This window comes from Rhipicephalus microplus, chromosome 6 (genome assembly GCF_043290135.1).
Source record: "Rhipicephalus microplus isolate Deutch F79 chromosome 6, USDA_Rmic, whole genome shotgun sequence".
NCBI lineage: Eukaryota > Metazoa > Arthropoda > Arachnida > Ixodida > Ixodidae > Rhipicephalus > Rhipicephalus microplus.
In genome coordinates, this window is record NC_134705.1 from 55,810,923 (window position 1) to 55,827,111 (window position 16,189).

Here is a 16,189-nt window from a genome sequence, read left to right on the forward strand (position 1 = left end):
CATAAATGACAACTTTGTGGACACTGGGGCATCATTGGGGGTCGCTTATTAGTGTTTTGGTATCGGCGACCTATCTTTGCACCTCGGAGGGTGATAAACAACTTTCACGATTGTATACTAGGATATTTATGTTCTGAACTGCAAGACGAAAGCGTTCTTTACGCCCTCTAACGAAGGCAATATCAAAGCGTGTTTATTGACGACACGCTGACACGCATACGGAAAAGAACGGAGAGCGCGTCACGAGTGAAAATTTCATCAATTGTGCCTATTCTCAATGTTCAATGTGTAGCACGCTCTATTCGATAAGCTTTACACTTATTAGTCATACAAACCACCTTTAAGACCCCTTATAGTTTGAGAAATGCAAATACCACACACACGAAAGAACAATCAGAGTGGTATCACGCACAACTACACATTGCAACAATTCACTTTTCCATATGTACTTCTACATTTGCATTAGTTTTCAGCTATGTGCGCTTTCTCCAGGTTACCAGCACAACCACAAAAGGTGCGTGATTGGTCAGCGAGCCACAGAGAGTATCGTCAATGGTACAAACTTGTTTTGGCAGTGATGACCATGTTATTTTTACATTATGAAGGTTTTGCGTTTCACGACTTTGTTTAGGTGCTCTCTCTGTGTCATTAGCCAAGAAGTCTAGTATGTGACGAAGGTTTTTCGCAGTTAAGGGGAGGGGGGGGTGAAGAACAAAATAGTAGTGTCGTAGGCGAATACGTAAAACCAGATAGGCTGAATAGCTCAGTCATAGATTGTTTAGATAAGCTACTGGACTTGACGGACACAGTGCATAATGCTGTAGCATGTGCGGCTGATGAGAGCGTATATATAGAGGCGATTTCAATTGTGTCTTAGGTCGTGTCCTGTCACCAGGATTGCTGTGTCAAAAGACAATGACAGTGCGGAATACCGTTGGCAACCTTATATTTTGAGACATACTATATAATTCAAAGCCTCATAAGTTAACGGGGCCAAATATCCCAAAAGACGAACTAGTCAAACAAGAACAAATAAAATGGCATCAATGGCGCTTGGAAAAACGATAATTTACGTGTCTTGTACGAAAAATGGCGTCATTTGACAATTTGTTCGTATTTCCAAATTACTTTCCTAATGTATAGCTTTTAGGAAGTGCCATTCACATAAACGCATTTCTCTCTTGCAATGCTGGAAGTAGCTTTCTAAAAAAATACATCTCGTAGGTAGTAGTCATCGAACACCAGTAAAACATGCAGAAGGAAAAGAACTTCTGCAGAACCTGCGGCTGTCACGTGCATGAAGGGGCTTTTTAAGATGTAAAATTTTTCACGCCCATTCTGCGTCATGTACGGTACATGCGTAATACGTGGCGTTACGAGAACATTAAACTGGCTTTAGAGGGACGGAAACACAAGAAGACAGAGAGGTCTGCTTCAGCAAAATCAATAACGTGCGCTATACATATTATGATCTGTGCAGCAGATGGCTGTAGTGTAGAATATGTACACACTCCGCAGTGGTCACGCTTATTTCTGTCCATTTTTCAGCTCCAGTAGCTTGAAATTGACATGCCGCTGACTTAGCTATACCAACGTGCGGCACGAGACCTTGAGGTGTCGTGAATTATTAGACAGACACGTGGCGACGGTGGATGTAAACAAGGTTACCCAGCGGGCATAATCATGCACCTCCTTAAATGGCAGCCTTTCCCGACTTTATTACAAGCTAGCTCCGTGATGACCATCGTAGGTGGACACGGAGTGAAAATAAAGATTGTGTGTGCAGAGAGGCGCACCAAGATGCGGTAGCCCTTCCTAGCCGGTTTTGTGAGGGATTTCCTCCCCGCCTATATTCTGTGCGCGGCAAGTATTTCCAAAGAAAGTGAAAGCTGAGTGGACGTCGTTGTATATCAACAGCGGGATTTCAAAGGTCGTGTTATTTTTCTAAGCAACATTACCGAGGACGTTTTTTGGTTGGTGAAGCCCTAGAATAAACGGTAAGTTTCTTTGACATTCTGAGTCATTTTATACAATGATTGGTAATTCTAATAATTAAATTTCAGTTATGAATCTCGGCATTGCGGAAACTGAAATGCTGGACAAGGGTAGTAGATGTGTACGTCAGCTAAGCTTCGAGGTGATAAAGAATACTACATCCTACAATTAATTTCACACTCCAGGTGCAAACTTTGCGTGATATTTCAGACATCTAAGATTTCACTGCTGTTAAACACGGCCTGTGGACAGACGCGTCGGCCCAAGTTGACGCAAAGTTTGATATTTGTTGTCTCTAGTTTTTCTTATGAATGACATGGTGCACACAATTATTGACGTTCAATTTGCCTTCTGGCATGCCATATGCATACGGTTATCGCAAAAAAATGATTGTAAACGAGGATAACATGACTAATATCTCCGCCAATCCATACAACAAGGACTAGCCCAGTTTCTTTTCTAGACTGGCTCCGCACGAGGACACAAGTTTCTCACCAGCGCATCTGCGAGTTTTACGTAATGCCCTTGGGTGAAATCTAGTGCGTAGTGGAACAAATATTTCCACCGGTGCAATATTGCTAATTAAAAATACATTCGTGAAACGCATATGTCATCCTTTTATGCGGACTCAATACTAGGAGCTGCGATTTTCGATAGTGAATATACAAAACTTAAAGATACAGCATTGATCTTTGTGAATTGGATCAATTCAAGAGCACCTGTAACATTGAAGCATTTTTCTCCAACTGACACAACTGCAGGTAACAATGGCTTTGTCAACAGTCGTCTTCTATGGGATTGCGGTGGCTGCTTTAGCCGTTGTCGCATGCAACGCAGAAGAGGAGATAGTTGTGCCTGGTGGTTGGCAGAAACACAACGTGGCAGACAATGCCATCTACGATGAACTGGCGCACTTTGCTGTCTCCAAGCAGGTGGCAAACCGGGAGTTCTTCGACACCGTGCGCGAGATTGTTGATGTAGAGAGCCAAGTACGTATTCCTCTTCACAATACACAGATGCTGCATCATGTCAAACATCCTAAAGGTTTCTATTACAAAAGAACTAGCGCTTCGAAGCTTGCGTCCTATTAATTTTACCGCCTCCGACTATTTGCGAAACATACTGCCAGAAAAATATATCATCAATCTGTTTACCTCGTCAAACAGTGGCAAGCGACCAGAACTGTTAAATAAAAAAGACCTCTTATTGCAGATATGATGCGCATAACACCATAACATTTTCTGCAAGTGGCCGTGTAGAAGTGCAAAATAAATTGGTTGGACTAGATGTCCAGGCTTCAAATTACTTTAAAAATATTTAGCTTATCAAGAGCGCGTTCATCAAAAATGGTACCCTTATTCAAAAGTTCTATTTTTCAGAGCAGCCAGTAGATGTTGAGCAATTTGCTCACTTTTTGCAGCAGCATTTATTTCCACTGTTACTTGTTGCTCTGATAATAATATCTTGTATACTCGTACAAAACAAACGTGTCTTAAGTTCAAAACATGCAATCACACAATATTCGCAGAAAAATATATTTAAATATACTTTCTTGTTTAGCCCAAAAATCAACACATGAATTGAAAAAAACAACAAGCAGCGTTTGAATGATGAAGTGTTTCAAAGAAAAGAAAGAAAAATGTTGCTGCAGAACTTATATTTCAAACCATCCAGCACTTCTATCGGCCTCGCAGTTTTGCGCACAGGGCGTTTGTAATTGAAAAGCGGACTCTGAGGTTCAATGTGCTTCAATAAATCAATTCGAATTCTCCCTACCAGCACTTTAGTAAAATTTCTTTATTTATTCATCTTGTTATCAAGTTATTTCTAAATTGTGTTAACTTAGGAAGGCGTCTTGGTTTTTGCATCAATTTCTCGTGATCGTGAATTGATGGAGCTTAGTAAATAATGTACGCACCTTTTATTACCAGAAGTATATTTATTCCCTACATACAAAACTTCTACTCATCACTGATTCTTTTGCTGCAGTAACGACTCAGTATTTCGTCTAAAACCATTTAAAATCACACAAGTATTTGTTTTATTTAAATGCGAAGCATTCCTTAGCGAACTTTGACGAGTTTGACAATATCTATCTATCTATCTATCTATCTATCTATCTATCTATCTATCTATCTATCTATCTATCTATCTATCTATCTATCTATCTATCTATCTATCTATCTATCTATCTATCTATCTATCTATCTATCTACCGCCTACGACTTTTAGCTCTCCTGGTAGTTTGAAGAGTGGAAGCTATTCCAAATTCGGTATTCCATAACATGGCTGCATGACAAGCATAACTGGCTAGCCATAACAGGAAAATTATGGCGTGTATGTGATGAATGTCATGATTTACGCATCATGTTCTTGCTGCTCCTGTGGTTGTTTTGTTCACATGACATATCGCGAAACTGGTATGGCATGACATGACTGCAAGCGGAACATAAGGAACCGGCTCTCACATGAAAATCATGACATGCATGTCTTGTAAGAACACGGCTACATGCTACACTAACGATGCGCTCGCGGTTGTTTCCCTAGTTTTATATACAGCAAATTCGTAATCACGTGACGTGAATTGATGATGAGGGTATATGACTGGTGCAAACATAATATAAATGACATGCGTGTAATGCAAGAACATGAGTACATACCACGCTGATGATGCACTGGCGGTCGTTCCAATAGCTTCACATATACGAGATGGCAGTGCGTAGCGCGAATGGGCGACAAAGGTAAATGTGACGTCCAAACATGATAACCATGGTATGCGTGACATGTAAACATGAATAAATGCTGCGCTCATAGCCCGCTCGCAGCCGTTTCGCCAGCTTAACATATACCAAACTTGGTATTACGCGACATGGATGAAAGACGAACGAAAATGCTAGGCGCAAACATGATAATCATGGCATAAAAGTATGTACGGAATAGTTTATGTACACCTCGTAACGTTGTGCTGATTTAAAGTGACATATAATCCTTCCTCATTCGTGCTTCGCATATTGCCACGTTTCATTTCCCAAGTTTTGTTATCGCCCCAAAACACTACACAATTCTCAGCGCAAAACGCGCGTGCAGTTTTCGAGAAGCTTCCGGTCTGTAGTAGATCATTTCGATAAGATCACGCTCACTCTGCGATCTGTACAGATTATTCTGGAACCTACGCCACCGCCAGCGATAACGCTAGATTGTTCGATGGCAGGAGTATAAATGCCGACGCACTTCGCCGCTTGTCAGTAGTTGATCGACGGCCGACGCTCCGTTCACCGCTAAATATGCCTACCCATGTTCACGATCTGTTGTAAATATATGTATATGTGATTGTAAATATATATTTGTGATTTTTTACGTATGTATGCGTAGTTTAGCACAAACTTGTATATATATATATATATATATATATATATATATATATATATATATATATATATATATATATATATATATATATATATATATATTTATCTGTGTATGTGCCGCTAGTTTCCTCTATGGTTAATGGAGTTTGTATGCCCCATAGTGCACAAGAGGGGTGTCTAAACGAGCACTGTAAGTATAAAATGATGTAAAGAGTTTTTTTTGAGTTTGAAGTTAATAAACTTCTCTTTGTATTAGTCCAAGACTGCTACTGTAATCAGACTTTTCGTTAACCAGGCACAGGTTCGCCCAAATAAACAGTTAAAATTCAACACAGAGTCTCCTGTCTTCAGCCACGTCACGACCCCGTGACATTCCCACTGTACGTGGGATCTGCAATTTTTTTGTCAGCTGTGTCGTAAGATATCACTTATCACCTCAACCATTGCGTTTTGAGCTGGTGTGTGCAATTGTTTAAGATTATGTGCAGGGCTGCCAGTCTTTTAAAAGAATTGAAACTTACCAGGTACTTTCGTTCACTTCTCTTGTTAGTGTACACACCTTGACCATGATGTTATTTTTTTGTTTTTAAACAATTGTCGCATGAGGTGTTTCTTCTGATTGATGAGATTAGCACTGTAGTATTCGTGTAAATAAGGAAAAAATATTTCATCTCAGAGTGACATGAAATATGCCCTAATTTCGGCATTTTCACTTGCCTTGCTGATCTTGATCTTACAGACTGTAGCTGGCACAAACTACAGAATCAAGTTCAAGACTACGGAATCGACTTGCCCCATTACGGGTGCTTACGACAAGGCTACATGTCTGCCAAAGTCCCCACAGGTAAGCGCTTTGTAGGCGATGATTTCCTGCGAGGAAAGGAACTGGGAGCGCATTCACGTTAATAATAAAACATGTCTGAAGCCTACACCAAGCATTTCCAGCAGCCAACAAAAATGCTTCCAAGAGAGGGAGCCTATTCACGTTGACAGCGAGATCGCAAAGTTTTCATGCAGACTGCTCTTAGAAAGAAGCTGCTGTCTTCTTTTTTTTATATCTTCAAGGATTATGGTTTCATTCCAATTGCAATTATACATCTCACAAAGTCAAAATCACTTAAAGCACCACAAATCGATATATTTATAACTATCAAAAGCACTTAACTGCTGTCACCTCTTTCGCGAGTGACACCCTGAGACAACTTCTCTTGATTTTGTAGCGAAGGCTATGGAGGCGGAGCTTCCGTACAATCGTGTTGCCCCGCAAGTAGTACGGCAGCCGGCGGCTGGTTTTGGTCTAGCTCGCTCGCATTGTTAACACGTCGAGAATCTGACATACACAAGCACGAGAACGGAAAATTCAGCTCGACGGTTCAGTGTACGTTCTAGTATAATATTACGAGTATAATATTCTTAGAGAATTAAAGATCACCCTGCGGCCGGCCACTGAACTACTACATGTGCGCCATGTTTACATTGAAAAACGAGCGCGGCAAGAAGCTGGGGCTGCCCACGAAATGGAAAGAAAGGGAAGACAGTCTTGTGAGCTTAACAATGATCATATTTTAACTACAACTTCCCGCAACGCGTTCGAGTATGTATTAAATAAAGGAGGATGAATTTCAGCAAGTAAAACTGAGAAACGTGTTAGTAAAACTAAGTACCCTCTCTTAGCGTGGTAATAGCACACATGCAATTAGGTTACGTAGCTTCCATTGTGCTATCATGAAAAGTGAATGCTGAGTATCATAAAAGTGATAATTAGTTTTTTTGTTATCCAGAAGTGTTTTCCCAATGCTTGAACTGCGACGCGCATACGTACGGCATGAAAATGTGCCTGCATGCGTCGAAAAAGCTATCATTAACGGGTATATGCGAAATATTCGGGCAAATCTTCAGACTGCAAAGGTTGTGAGAATAACATACTTATTGCATGCTTTACCGGACACATATTTGTAGAAGAGTTTTAAGCCACTATTTCTTTAAATAGCAATGGCTGTCTGATTGTCTTAATAATTTTACTAACTGGAGTAATTTCTAACAAAAATGACATTTACAAATGTATCAGCTCTCACAGCTTCACAAAACAAGTTGAAGTACAAATAAATATTGTATCTTGAAGACTTTTCAGATCATTTGAAAAATGACGACGATATGTAGACAGGTACATCTAAGACGCGTACAAAGCATCATGATTCACAAACACTTCCATGAACCGCTTCTATAGACCATTAGTTTCGTTTTAAAATGTAGGAATATAGATAGGAAGAGATTTTGTTCTCCCTGAGAAGTACGGCACGCTGTTGATATCGCACAGTTGGTCATAGTTTCTGCAGAAGCAAAACAAGGCTTAGCTGGTCACACATTAGCTAGGCAAACACAGCGCTGGCGCACTGGAAAAAATGTAAAGTAAACAGTGTTAAGTTGTCAGTGAGATTTCTTGTTTAAGTATCACCATCACAGCAGATAAAAGAGTAGCAGAACTTCAAAATGCCCATTTAAATAAGTTTGCGTCCAACGAGAGTTATGACTAGTTCTGCAATATAAAAGTACATGGACAAATTATTTTATTGAGAAGGTGGAGAAAAAAAAGCACATCTCATCGCTAAGAAAAAAAACAAGACAGCTCTGTCCAAGTCATTTGCCATGTGTCTTTAAAATCATGGGGACCTTCGAAATCATCTCTTCTGCAGCTATACCAAGCACTTTTTATTGAATACCTTCGCTATTGTGCTGCTGTTCACGATTACAATCGTTATCAACGGATTTGTTTACCTTTATTTATTCTCTATGCTGTTGTTATTCAGCTCCTTTAAATATGCCAACAAGCGCAATTGACATGAGATAATGTGACTGCTCCTTATTAATTTTCAATGTGCTTTTACAGTACGAAAGTCATAAACTCTTAACGAAATGGTCATATCTTCAATGAAAAAATTACTAACCTTACTGATTGCTGTTGGCAAGCTGTAATTGTGACAGGCCTATGGAAAGTCTGGACTAAATGTAATTTTTGTCAATATGTTGAGAAAAGATATTCTGCTATCTATGTAAAGCATAACGAACAGCGAACTGGTTAATTTTACCATATGAACGTTAACTTCTAGATCTTTCCCTGGCGTGGAAAAGTATAGAGAGGTACGACAGCCGGTACACGCGAAGCAAAATTCAGTACTAAAGAAAACAAAAAAAAAGTGCATACATGGCATGTGACACACTTAGGTAGAATTGCGGATCTTTCGTCATTCATAGTAGCCTCGCGCTACACCGGTCCTACGGCGTGGCGGCTGCTCAGTCTGTCTCTGTCTGTGTGGCTCTGCGGTGGCTACTCTTATGTGCATGCGCTGCTAGGATAGGTGAAGATAAACCTAGGTGGTGCAGAGCTTGTAGTGTCGGGGTTGGCTAGCCGCGATGCCGACGAAAAGGAAGAACGAAGGGTCGCAGCATGCACACGCTGACGGCGGCAGCCATGCGTGACTTGGGCTAAAGAAAAAAGCACGTCCGTCTCGCACAACAGCGCGTCACAAACTCATTTATTTACACATATATACATATAGTAGAGAACACTGCCACGCGAGCCACTACATGTTGTTGAAACAGAAGCTGAAACTGAAAACAAAACTAAATGAAACAGCCCGACACAACATCATCCCCCTTAAAAAAAACCACATTAAAAATACAGTCGGACAGCATGCTCAGCGCAGGAGTGAGAATGATGCAAAGCACATAGAATAACAAGCACATGGTAAAATAACACTTAGTACACTTTATAGAAGTACAAGAGAAAAATAATCTCCACATCGGTCTAGCACATAGTCGGCGAAGCGAGAAAGTCTACTCCGCTCCCTACGAGCACGGTGCTTTTGCGACTGGCTTGGCGATTCCACTGCACGGTAAAGAGGCAGAGAAGGCGTTTGTCCGGACTGTGCACTTGCTGTCACGGCCTCATTACGTGAAGTAGCAGCTTTAGCAAGAATTTCTGGAGCAACTACTTTTTCCTCCGATGATGACAGTTAGGATTTAATGTGAACTCTTCTACCTAGAACTACCTTTGGAATGTCCCCCCCCCCCCCCCCCCTTGAGAACGAAATGTCTGAAGATAAAGGCACATGCATTATTATAACGAGTACTGTGAAACGGTTGAAGGGCAATGAGCAGACGTTTGAAGAGTTGAAGCTGCACCTGTATTATAAATCACAATGCGAGAATAGTTCTTTAAGCTGCCATCATTCAACCGAAAGTAATTGGGCTAACCTGTTCCAAGACTTGGTACCTGCCACGATACTTAAGACGTTTTCTTGGGCACATACGTTCACTCTATCGCCGACCTGAGCTTCCGGGGGCTTAGCACCGCGACAATTGCCCACATACTGGAATATTGCTTGTTGACGGGAATAGACTCTGGTGTGAAACGGCAGACTTGGGGGAACTGGAGGGTGGCGATCAGTGAAAAGTATGTCGTGAGCAACTCCAGGTTGCCTACTAAGAAGTTTGGCAGAAGACATTCTTGTGGTGTCCTGCGGGCAAAAACTGTACGAAGCTCAGCATTCAACCAGCACTCTTGAGGAGACGCTGTACCAATTTTGCGATCCGCTTGTCTTCCATCAGAACACAATTGCATAGCTCTATTGGTCCATTCTATTTTGAGTACAAAGCAAGTGAAATCAACTGCTGAATGCGACATTGCGAAAGAAAAGTCTTGAACGGAAGAGACGGAAGCTGAGGATTATTGACCGTAACTATTGCATCAGGGAAACCTTCTCTGGTGAAAATAGAAGACAGAAACTCAATATAACCTTCAGAAGCTACATAATGCGTGCGACAGATTTCAGACCACTTGTAGTGATAATCAATTAGAGAAATGACAACGCGCGATTTTGTGAAACTTTGAGCAAACGACCAATTCTGTTTATACCAAGCTTTTGCCAAGGCTGATGAGGCCACAAAACAGGGTGCAAAGGAGAAAATCGAGGTTCGGCCGACTTGTCAGCCGCCTGACAACTGTGACAGTTGTAAAATGCCTGTTTTACGTGCTTGTCTAAGGCGGGCCACCAGTACCTCTTACAAAGGTTCTGTTTAGTGCGAACAATGCTTGGCCGCGATTTGTGGGCGAGCTGACTGAGCTTTTGCTGAAAATAAGCCGTGTGAATCACCCACTTATCACGAAAAAGAGTGGGCTCGACACAAGACATGTTCTATCTGACACTGAAACAAGGCAAAAACTCAGCTACAAGTGCACTTTGGGAACGCCATCATTTATGTATATATGTAAAAACTTCAGGCAATCGAATTAGTAGGAGTCATAGCCTGAAGTTCAGCATTCTTATTGCAAGAAGTAAGCAAGGAAACGGTTTCTTCCTAATACCGTTCAGTAACCGGTAGGTGGAAAGGGAGACGCGACATGGCATCAAGAATTAGATCAATGGCACAGCTACAATACCGCACACTGAAGTTGTAGTACATGAGTTTAGAACCCCACCTTGAATTGCGAAGGGCACAGCGGCTTTCGGTGCCTGAAGAAAGAAGTGCGACAAGAGCTTGATGATGTGTGCGCATGGTGAAATCGCGACCCTACAAATAAACATGCCATTTGTCACAAGCAAAAAGACATGCGAGAGCTTCACACTCTCCTGTGGAATACCTGTGCTCGGCAGGGGACTATGTGCGAAAAGCAAATGCAAAAGTAATCAGCACATCACCTGAATGTTGTTGAAACACTGCTCCTAGTTCAACGCCAGACGCATTCATTGTGACGATAATATGCAGCTTCTCATTGAAGAGACTGACAACTGGCTTCGAAGCTAATATTGGCTTGATGGTAATAAAGTTCTGTTCAGCTTCCGCTGACCAGGTAAAAAGCTGTCCCTGTTAAAGTAGTATGCGCAGTGGTTCAACCACATCTGCGTAATGAGACACAAACAAAACTGCATTGTAACAAACATCAGCAAGAGATTACTGCAACGATTTAGCACTAGTAGGACGTGGTGCATTCACAATGGCCTGAGTTTTTGACTCAACAGTAGTTAAGCCGCGGGAACTGATCTGGTTATTCTAAAAATGCGGATCACTCAAAGCGAGAATTCACTTGTTATACATTTGCTGAGGCGGGAAAGAACTGCATGGAAGTTTGCATCGTCTTCTTCGTTATTTCGACCCTACACAAATATGTCTTCCAAGTAGATCAAAGCACCTCTACAATCAATACATATTATAGACATCATTTTTCTAAACACAGCAGAGGCAGACGCGAGCCGAAAACACAGGCGGCGAAAACAAAGCAGCCCATTGCGTAAAAGAAATGTCGTCAAGTAAGTACTGCACTCACCAAGTTTCATTCGATGATAAGCGGACGCAAGTTCCAACTTAGAAAAGCATACCATCCCGGACAGCTGTTGCAGCAGCTCTTCGATGTGTCGCAGCGGGAACCCGTCGATGACGATTGCCTTGTTTGTTTCACGTAAGTAGACGCGTAGATGCAGTGAACCATCCCTTTTTCTCTACAATGACGAGTGGAGACACCCCAGTTGGAAGCGGAGACAGGCACACTGATTCCACCGGCTTGAAGACGAGACCGTTCTGTGGAAACTTGCTCACCAAGCAGAAGAGGAAGGATCGAAGCTTGGCACGAACCAAACACACATCAGGTTGACGCTCTACTTTATGCAAGAATCAACGCACACAACCCAGCTCACTGTTAAACAGTTGCTGTAACTCACTGGGCGCGTTGTGCGAAAGAAGAGCTTGTCTGTCGACTTAAGCACAAGTGACAGAAGCACCGGGGATAGTTATAGCCAATGCATTTATAGCATCACGACCGAAAAAGAAGCTGCCATTTGCAGTGACTTCGAAAGTGACAGATGTAGTATGACCTCAATACCTGACTTGCGCTGTGAAAGATCCCCAAATATCTATTGTTTCTTAGGAGTACGCCTGCAAAACAATGTGCGAAGGCGAAAGCTTAACACTTAGAAAATGTCTATAAATGTCTACAAAAGATGCATACCAAGTGGAAAAAATTGATTATTTCTCCAAGTTCAACAACTGCTAACCGGTACAATGTGTGTTACCCAAGATTAGGCTCTTATTTAGCCTTGGAGGTGATTTTCTTTAGTGAACGTACGTTATGGAGAGCAGTGAGTGTGCAGGTTCTCGTAAATATATAGCTCATTCTTCTTGCACAAATTGTTGTTATCGGTGCTTACAACGATGGTTGTTAATGTAATCGGTGAATAATATTATTATTTCAACAAGAATATCCTTTGGTGTTTATTGTTTTTATTTCTTTGTTTTATATACTGGAATAAGTGTCGTACTGTATACCTTTTTTAACGTGGGTGCCGCCAAATTGCCTAGTGGGCAGTGCCGCCCTGATCTGGAAACAGTGGAGCCTGCGAAGCTCCACGTTTCCATGCAAAGTATTCGTAGGGTCACAGCTGCTGTCGGTCTTGCTTTCGTTCTGGCGAAGTGAATCTTTTCTCAAATGGAGAGGTATAAAAAGGAAATGAGCATGTGAGGCGTTATTAAAGGTGTTGATATGTTCGGGGTCAAATAGGATATTATGCGACGGCGCAAACATGTTGCGAATGGTAGGTGTCGTAATTTCCCGGTATTCTTTTCCTGTGAAAAACGTGAGGATATTTTGAACCTTTCAAGCAGGGCAAACAAGTGCTGGCATGCTTTCAAGATGCAATGAGTTTTTTTCTGGACTATAATAATCAAGTCTATTTTTTTTCCACTCACGGTTTGTTTGTCCTGTCGCAGCAACCACCACTTGCGCATAGCAATCGTGTGTGAGCGGGCAGTTACAGTTTCTTGGCGATGAGGGCATTTGTTTGCCCGCACAAGCTGTTGCCTATCTTTCGCTCGACCTTTAATGAACCCTTATTACTCAGTCGTTTATTGCTGACCAGTGTGGACTAAATTAGAACTGGTGGTCTAGCACACCATCAGCAAAAGCACAATTTAGACGCCAGCAGCTTTCTTTTTCTTTTTTTTCTTTTTTATATTTGGGGCCTAAGGGGATTGAGGCAGAGGTAAATCGAAGATAGTTATAGTTTTTTTTTTTTTTTTGCTGATGAGGCAACAACCACACCCGGTGGGCTCGGGATAGGCCCTCTACCGTCGGCCAGCCAGTCTGAGGCGCTTCAACTGTTAACCCAGTGAATGTTCTAGTTACACTAGGCCGGTGCCCGGCACACATTAAATCACTCATGGCGATTACCCCTCTGCGTAGTCAGTGGTTTCTACGTTCGTGGTAATACAGCCACATCAACTACATTGATCACCAAGTTTGGCAACAGTTACGAGGCTAATTGTTTTGGCCAAACCCATCATGACCAACTGCAGCAGACAAGGATACACGAGCTGTGCTTATATGTTTTGTAAAGAACAGGGCTGTACTTACCCGCCTATGTTCGGTTGTCAATCTAACCTTGTCAGATTGCAAATTGGCCAACTGTAACACTGGGCATCCCGGGTATATCGTGCCACTTTATGATGTAAAACTTGTCGCGTAGCACAAACGAAGTGTACCATGAATAGCTACATGGTGCTTAGAATGGCAGGCGAACCTTAACCTAAAAGAACAGCTTCAACGATGACAGCACGCAGTAAGAATTTATCACCATTTGTACACAGCATCAGCTGTCATGACTTATCGTTTGTTACTGAATACAAGTACCAAGTAAATGTTTTCTGCACAGTCATTGAACACGCAGGCTTTTTCCAAATTGCACATCATGAGCATTGTCACAAGCATATTGAGAAAAAAAAATAAGGTGTAAACACTTCTTTACTGAATTTTAGGCGGCGATGCTGTCAGTAGTCTGCATTCAACCCATCCGTTTCAACACAAAATCATCCAAACTAATAAGGGCTCAGAAATACACTTCATTCAAACACTATTAACATCACCCCAATTTGCCATAGAGAATACTATGATATATACCGAGTAGAGGCAAGAATAATCATTCATTTCGGTCAGCAGACCATCAATTTCCTCTATCGCACATGGATGGACGTGTTTGAGCTGTGTATACGACAAAAATATGCCTAGATGGGCTGTATATTGTGCAAAAGTTTGTCTTCATCCGAGTTTTACGACTCTTCGTGTTCCTCAATGCCTCGGTTCGAAAGAAAAGGTTTCCTGACAAACATAGAAGTTATAGGTGCCTGAGATAAGAAGCAGTCAACGAGATTCCGAACATGAAGAAAAGGATTCTTCATTTTATTTTTAGTTTGACACTCTACTTCTTGGTAAATTATCTGAACCACATCAAAAGTTTGTCACTGCGCTTAAATAATAAATTCAATTCACTGTGATAAAGATTGCTCGCTCAAATCACACGTGACTGTTACAATCGGGCAGTGTTTTTCAGGGCCTTCGTAGCTCAATTTTTGTGTCTGTTGCTCTAACATTCGTAGATAATACAGTCTAACGCGCTCTAATGCCTATAGGGTAAATTGATTCACAGAAGCAACGTGATTGCATCAGTACTTGACCAGCAACACTTACGCAAGAGAACATTACAGCAGAGAGCAGATTAGTGTTTTCAAGTGCTACGTAATCATACGTTGCGCCGTAGCTTGGCTACTGACTGTCATACAAGCGTGCTCTGAAATGACAGCGGCACAGCCTTCGGAGGCTCCCACTTACGGTCACATTTCATTTCCGGGAGACCTCAAACATCACAGAGTGGTCTGTTCGCTGGCAACTGATATCAACCATTGTATGCGCTGACAATTACCAATAATTACTGTAATTCACTTTCCTCGCCCTGACAAAAGAAAATGCCCAGTCACATTCAGGGAGATGATGGTCGCTCATTTGACAGCGGTGTGTTTGCAATGCAACTGACGTCCCCACCTTTTTTTTTTTCTGCGTTGAAGAAGTTCTTCACGTCATCCTACTCATTTTCAGATAATCAAGGACGTCTGCACTGCCGCGATCACTGATGTTCCCTGGACGAAGGTGCGCGAACTTACCTCATTCACCTGCGAAGGATCAACTGGCTCGCACAAAGCGTGATTAGTCTTTCGTATTGCTGTCACTGTGGTTAATAACATAACAATGTGCACAGCAGTTGTTGACAGAAACTTAATAAACAGGTATTAGTAATTGTCGCCACCCAGGCAGTTGTCTTCTTGGTTTTTTATTAAACATTCATCATTGACAGTCCTAACACAATTCCGTTTTATGGTGCATAAGCGACATTTTCTGGACGTTTCTGTTCTGTTCTGTTCCAACTATTTCGCCGTGGAAAGGTGTAGGTCCATATTGCCTCCGCTAGTCCATATCAATAAGTTCAGCAGCAAAAAAAAAATAATTCTGAACGTTCCCCAAAAAAGAAAAAAAAAGAACATAGTAGCACACTGAAACCAGTTGAAATATCATGCCAATGTACAGTTTGCTTGCAGCAGCTGTTACAATAAATAAAATGGCATATTTAATGTAAGCTCACCGTGATTTTTCGTTGCCCCAGCCACGGAAGCAAATATCAAATAACTACTGTGGACATGTCCTGGCCTTCACCAGGCTCGTAATCGCCCCCTACGAGTCCTCCACTGCCATGCCGGCTGACCACCTGTCTTAACGCGCTAGACGCACGGTACTACACATCAGCCGCTCCTGGCCTTCATGCAAAAAACGCAGATTTTTCTTTTTATTTACCTTATGCCATAGGGCATACTAGCACCAATAAAAAGTGCATTGCCAAATACAACACCACAAAGCAAATATTTTTAAGATCGCGTACAATTTGCGACAACGTTTGGAGAGGGTACAGGCAAAGCAACGTGGGCAAAGTTTCTTCACATTGGTTGATATC

At 41.8% G+C, this 16,189-nt stretch overlaps 1 protein-coding gene across 1 annotated transcript; it reads left to right on the top strand.

Annotated features, from left to right (window-relative positions):
• The first annotated feature begins 1,767 nt into the window (after positions 1–1,767).
• Positions 1,768–15,493, top strand: LOC119183328 (cystatin-2). The gene is made up of 4 exons (XM_075865979.1): positions 1,768–1,997; positions 2,757–2,984; positions 6,103–6,207; positions 15,283–15,493. The coding sequence occupies exons 2-4, from the start codon at positions 2,763–2,765 to the stop codon at positions 15,388–15,390; spliced, it is 435 nt and encodes a 144-aa protein (XP_075722094.1). The 5' UTR covers positions 1,768–1,997; positions 2,757–2,762; the 3' UTR covers positions 15,391–15,493.
• Positions 15,494–16,189: the final 696 nt, after the last annotated feature.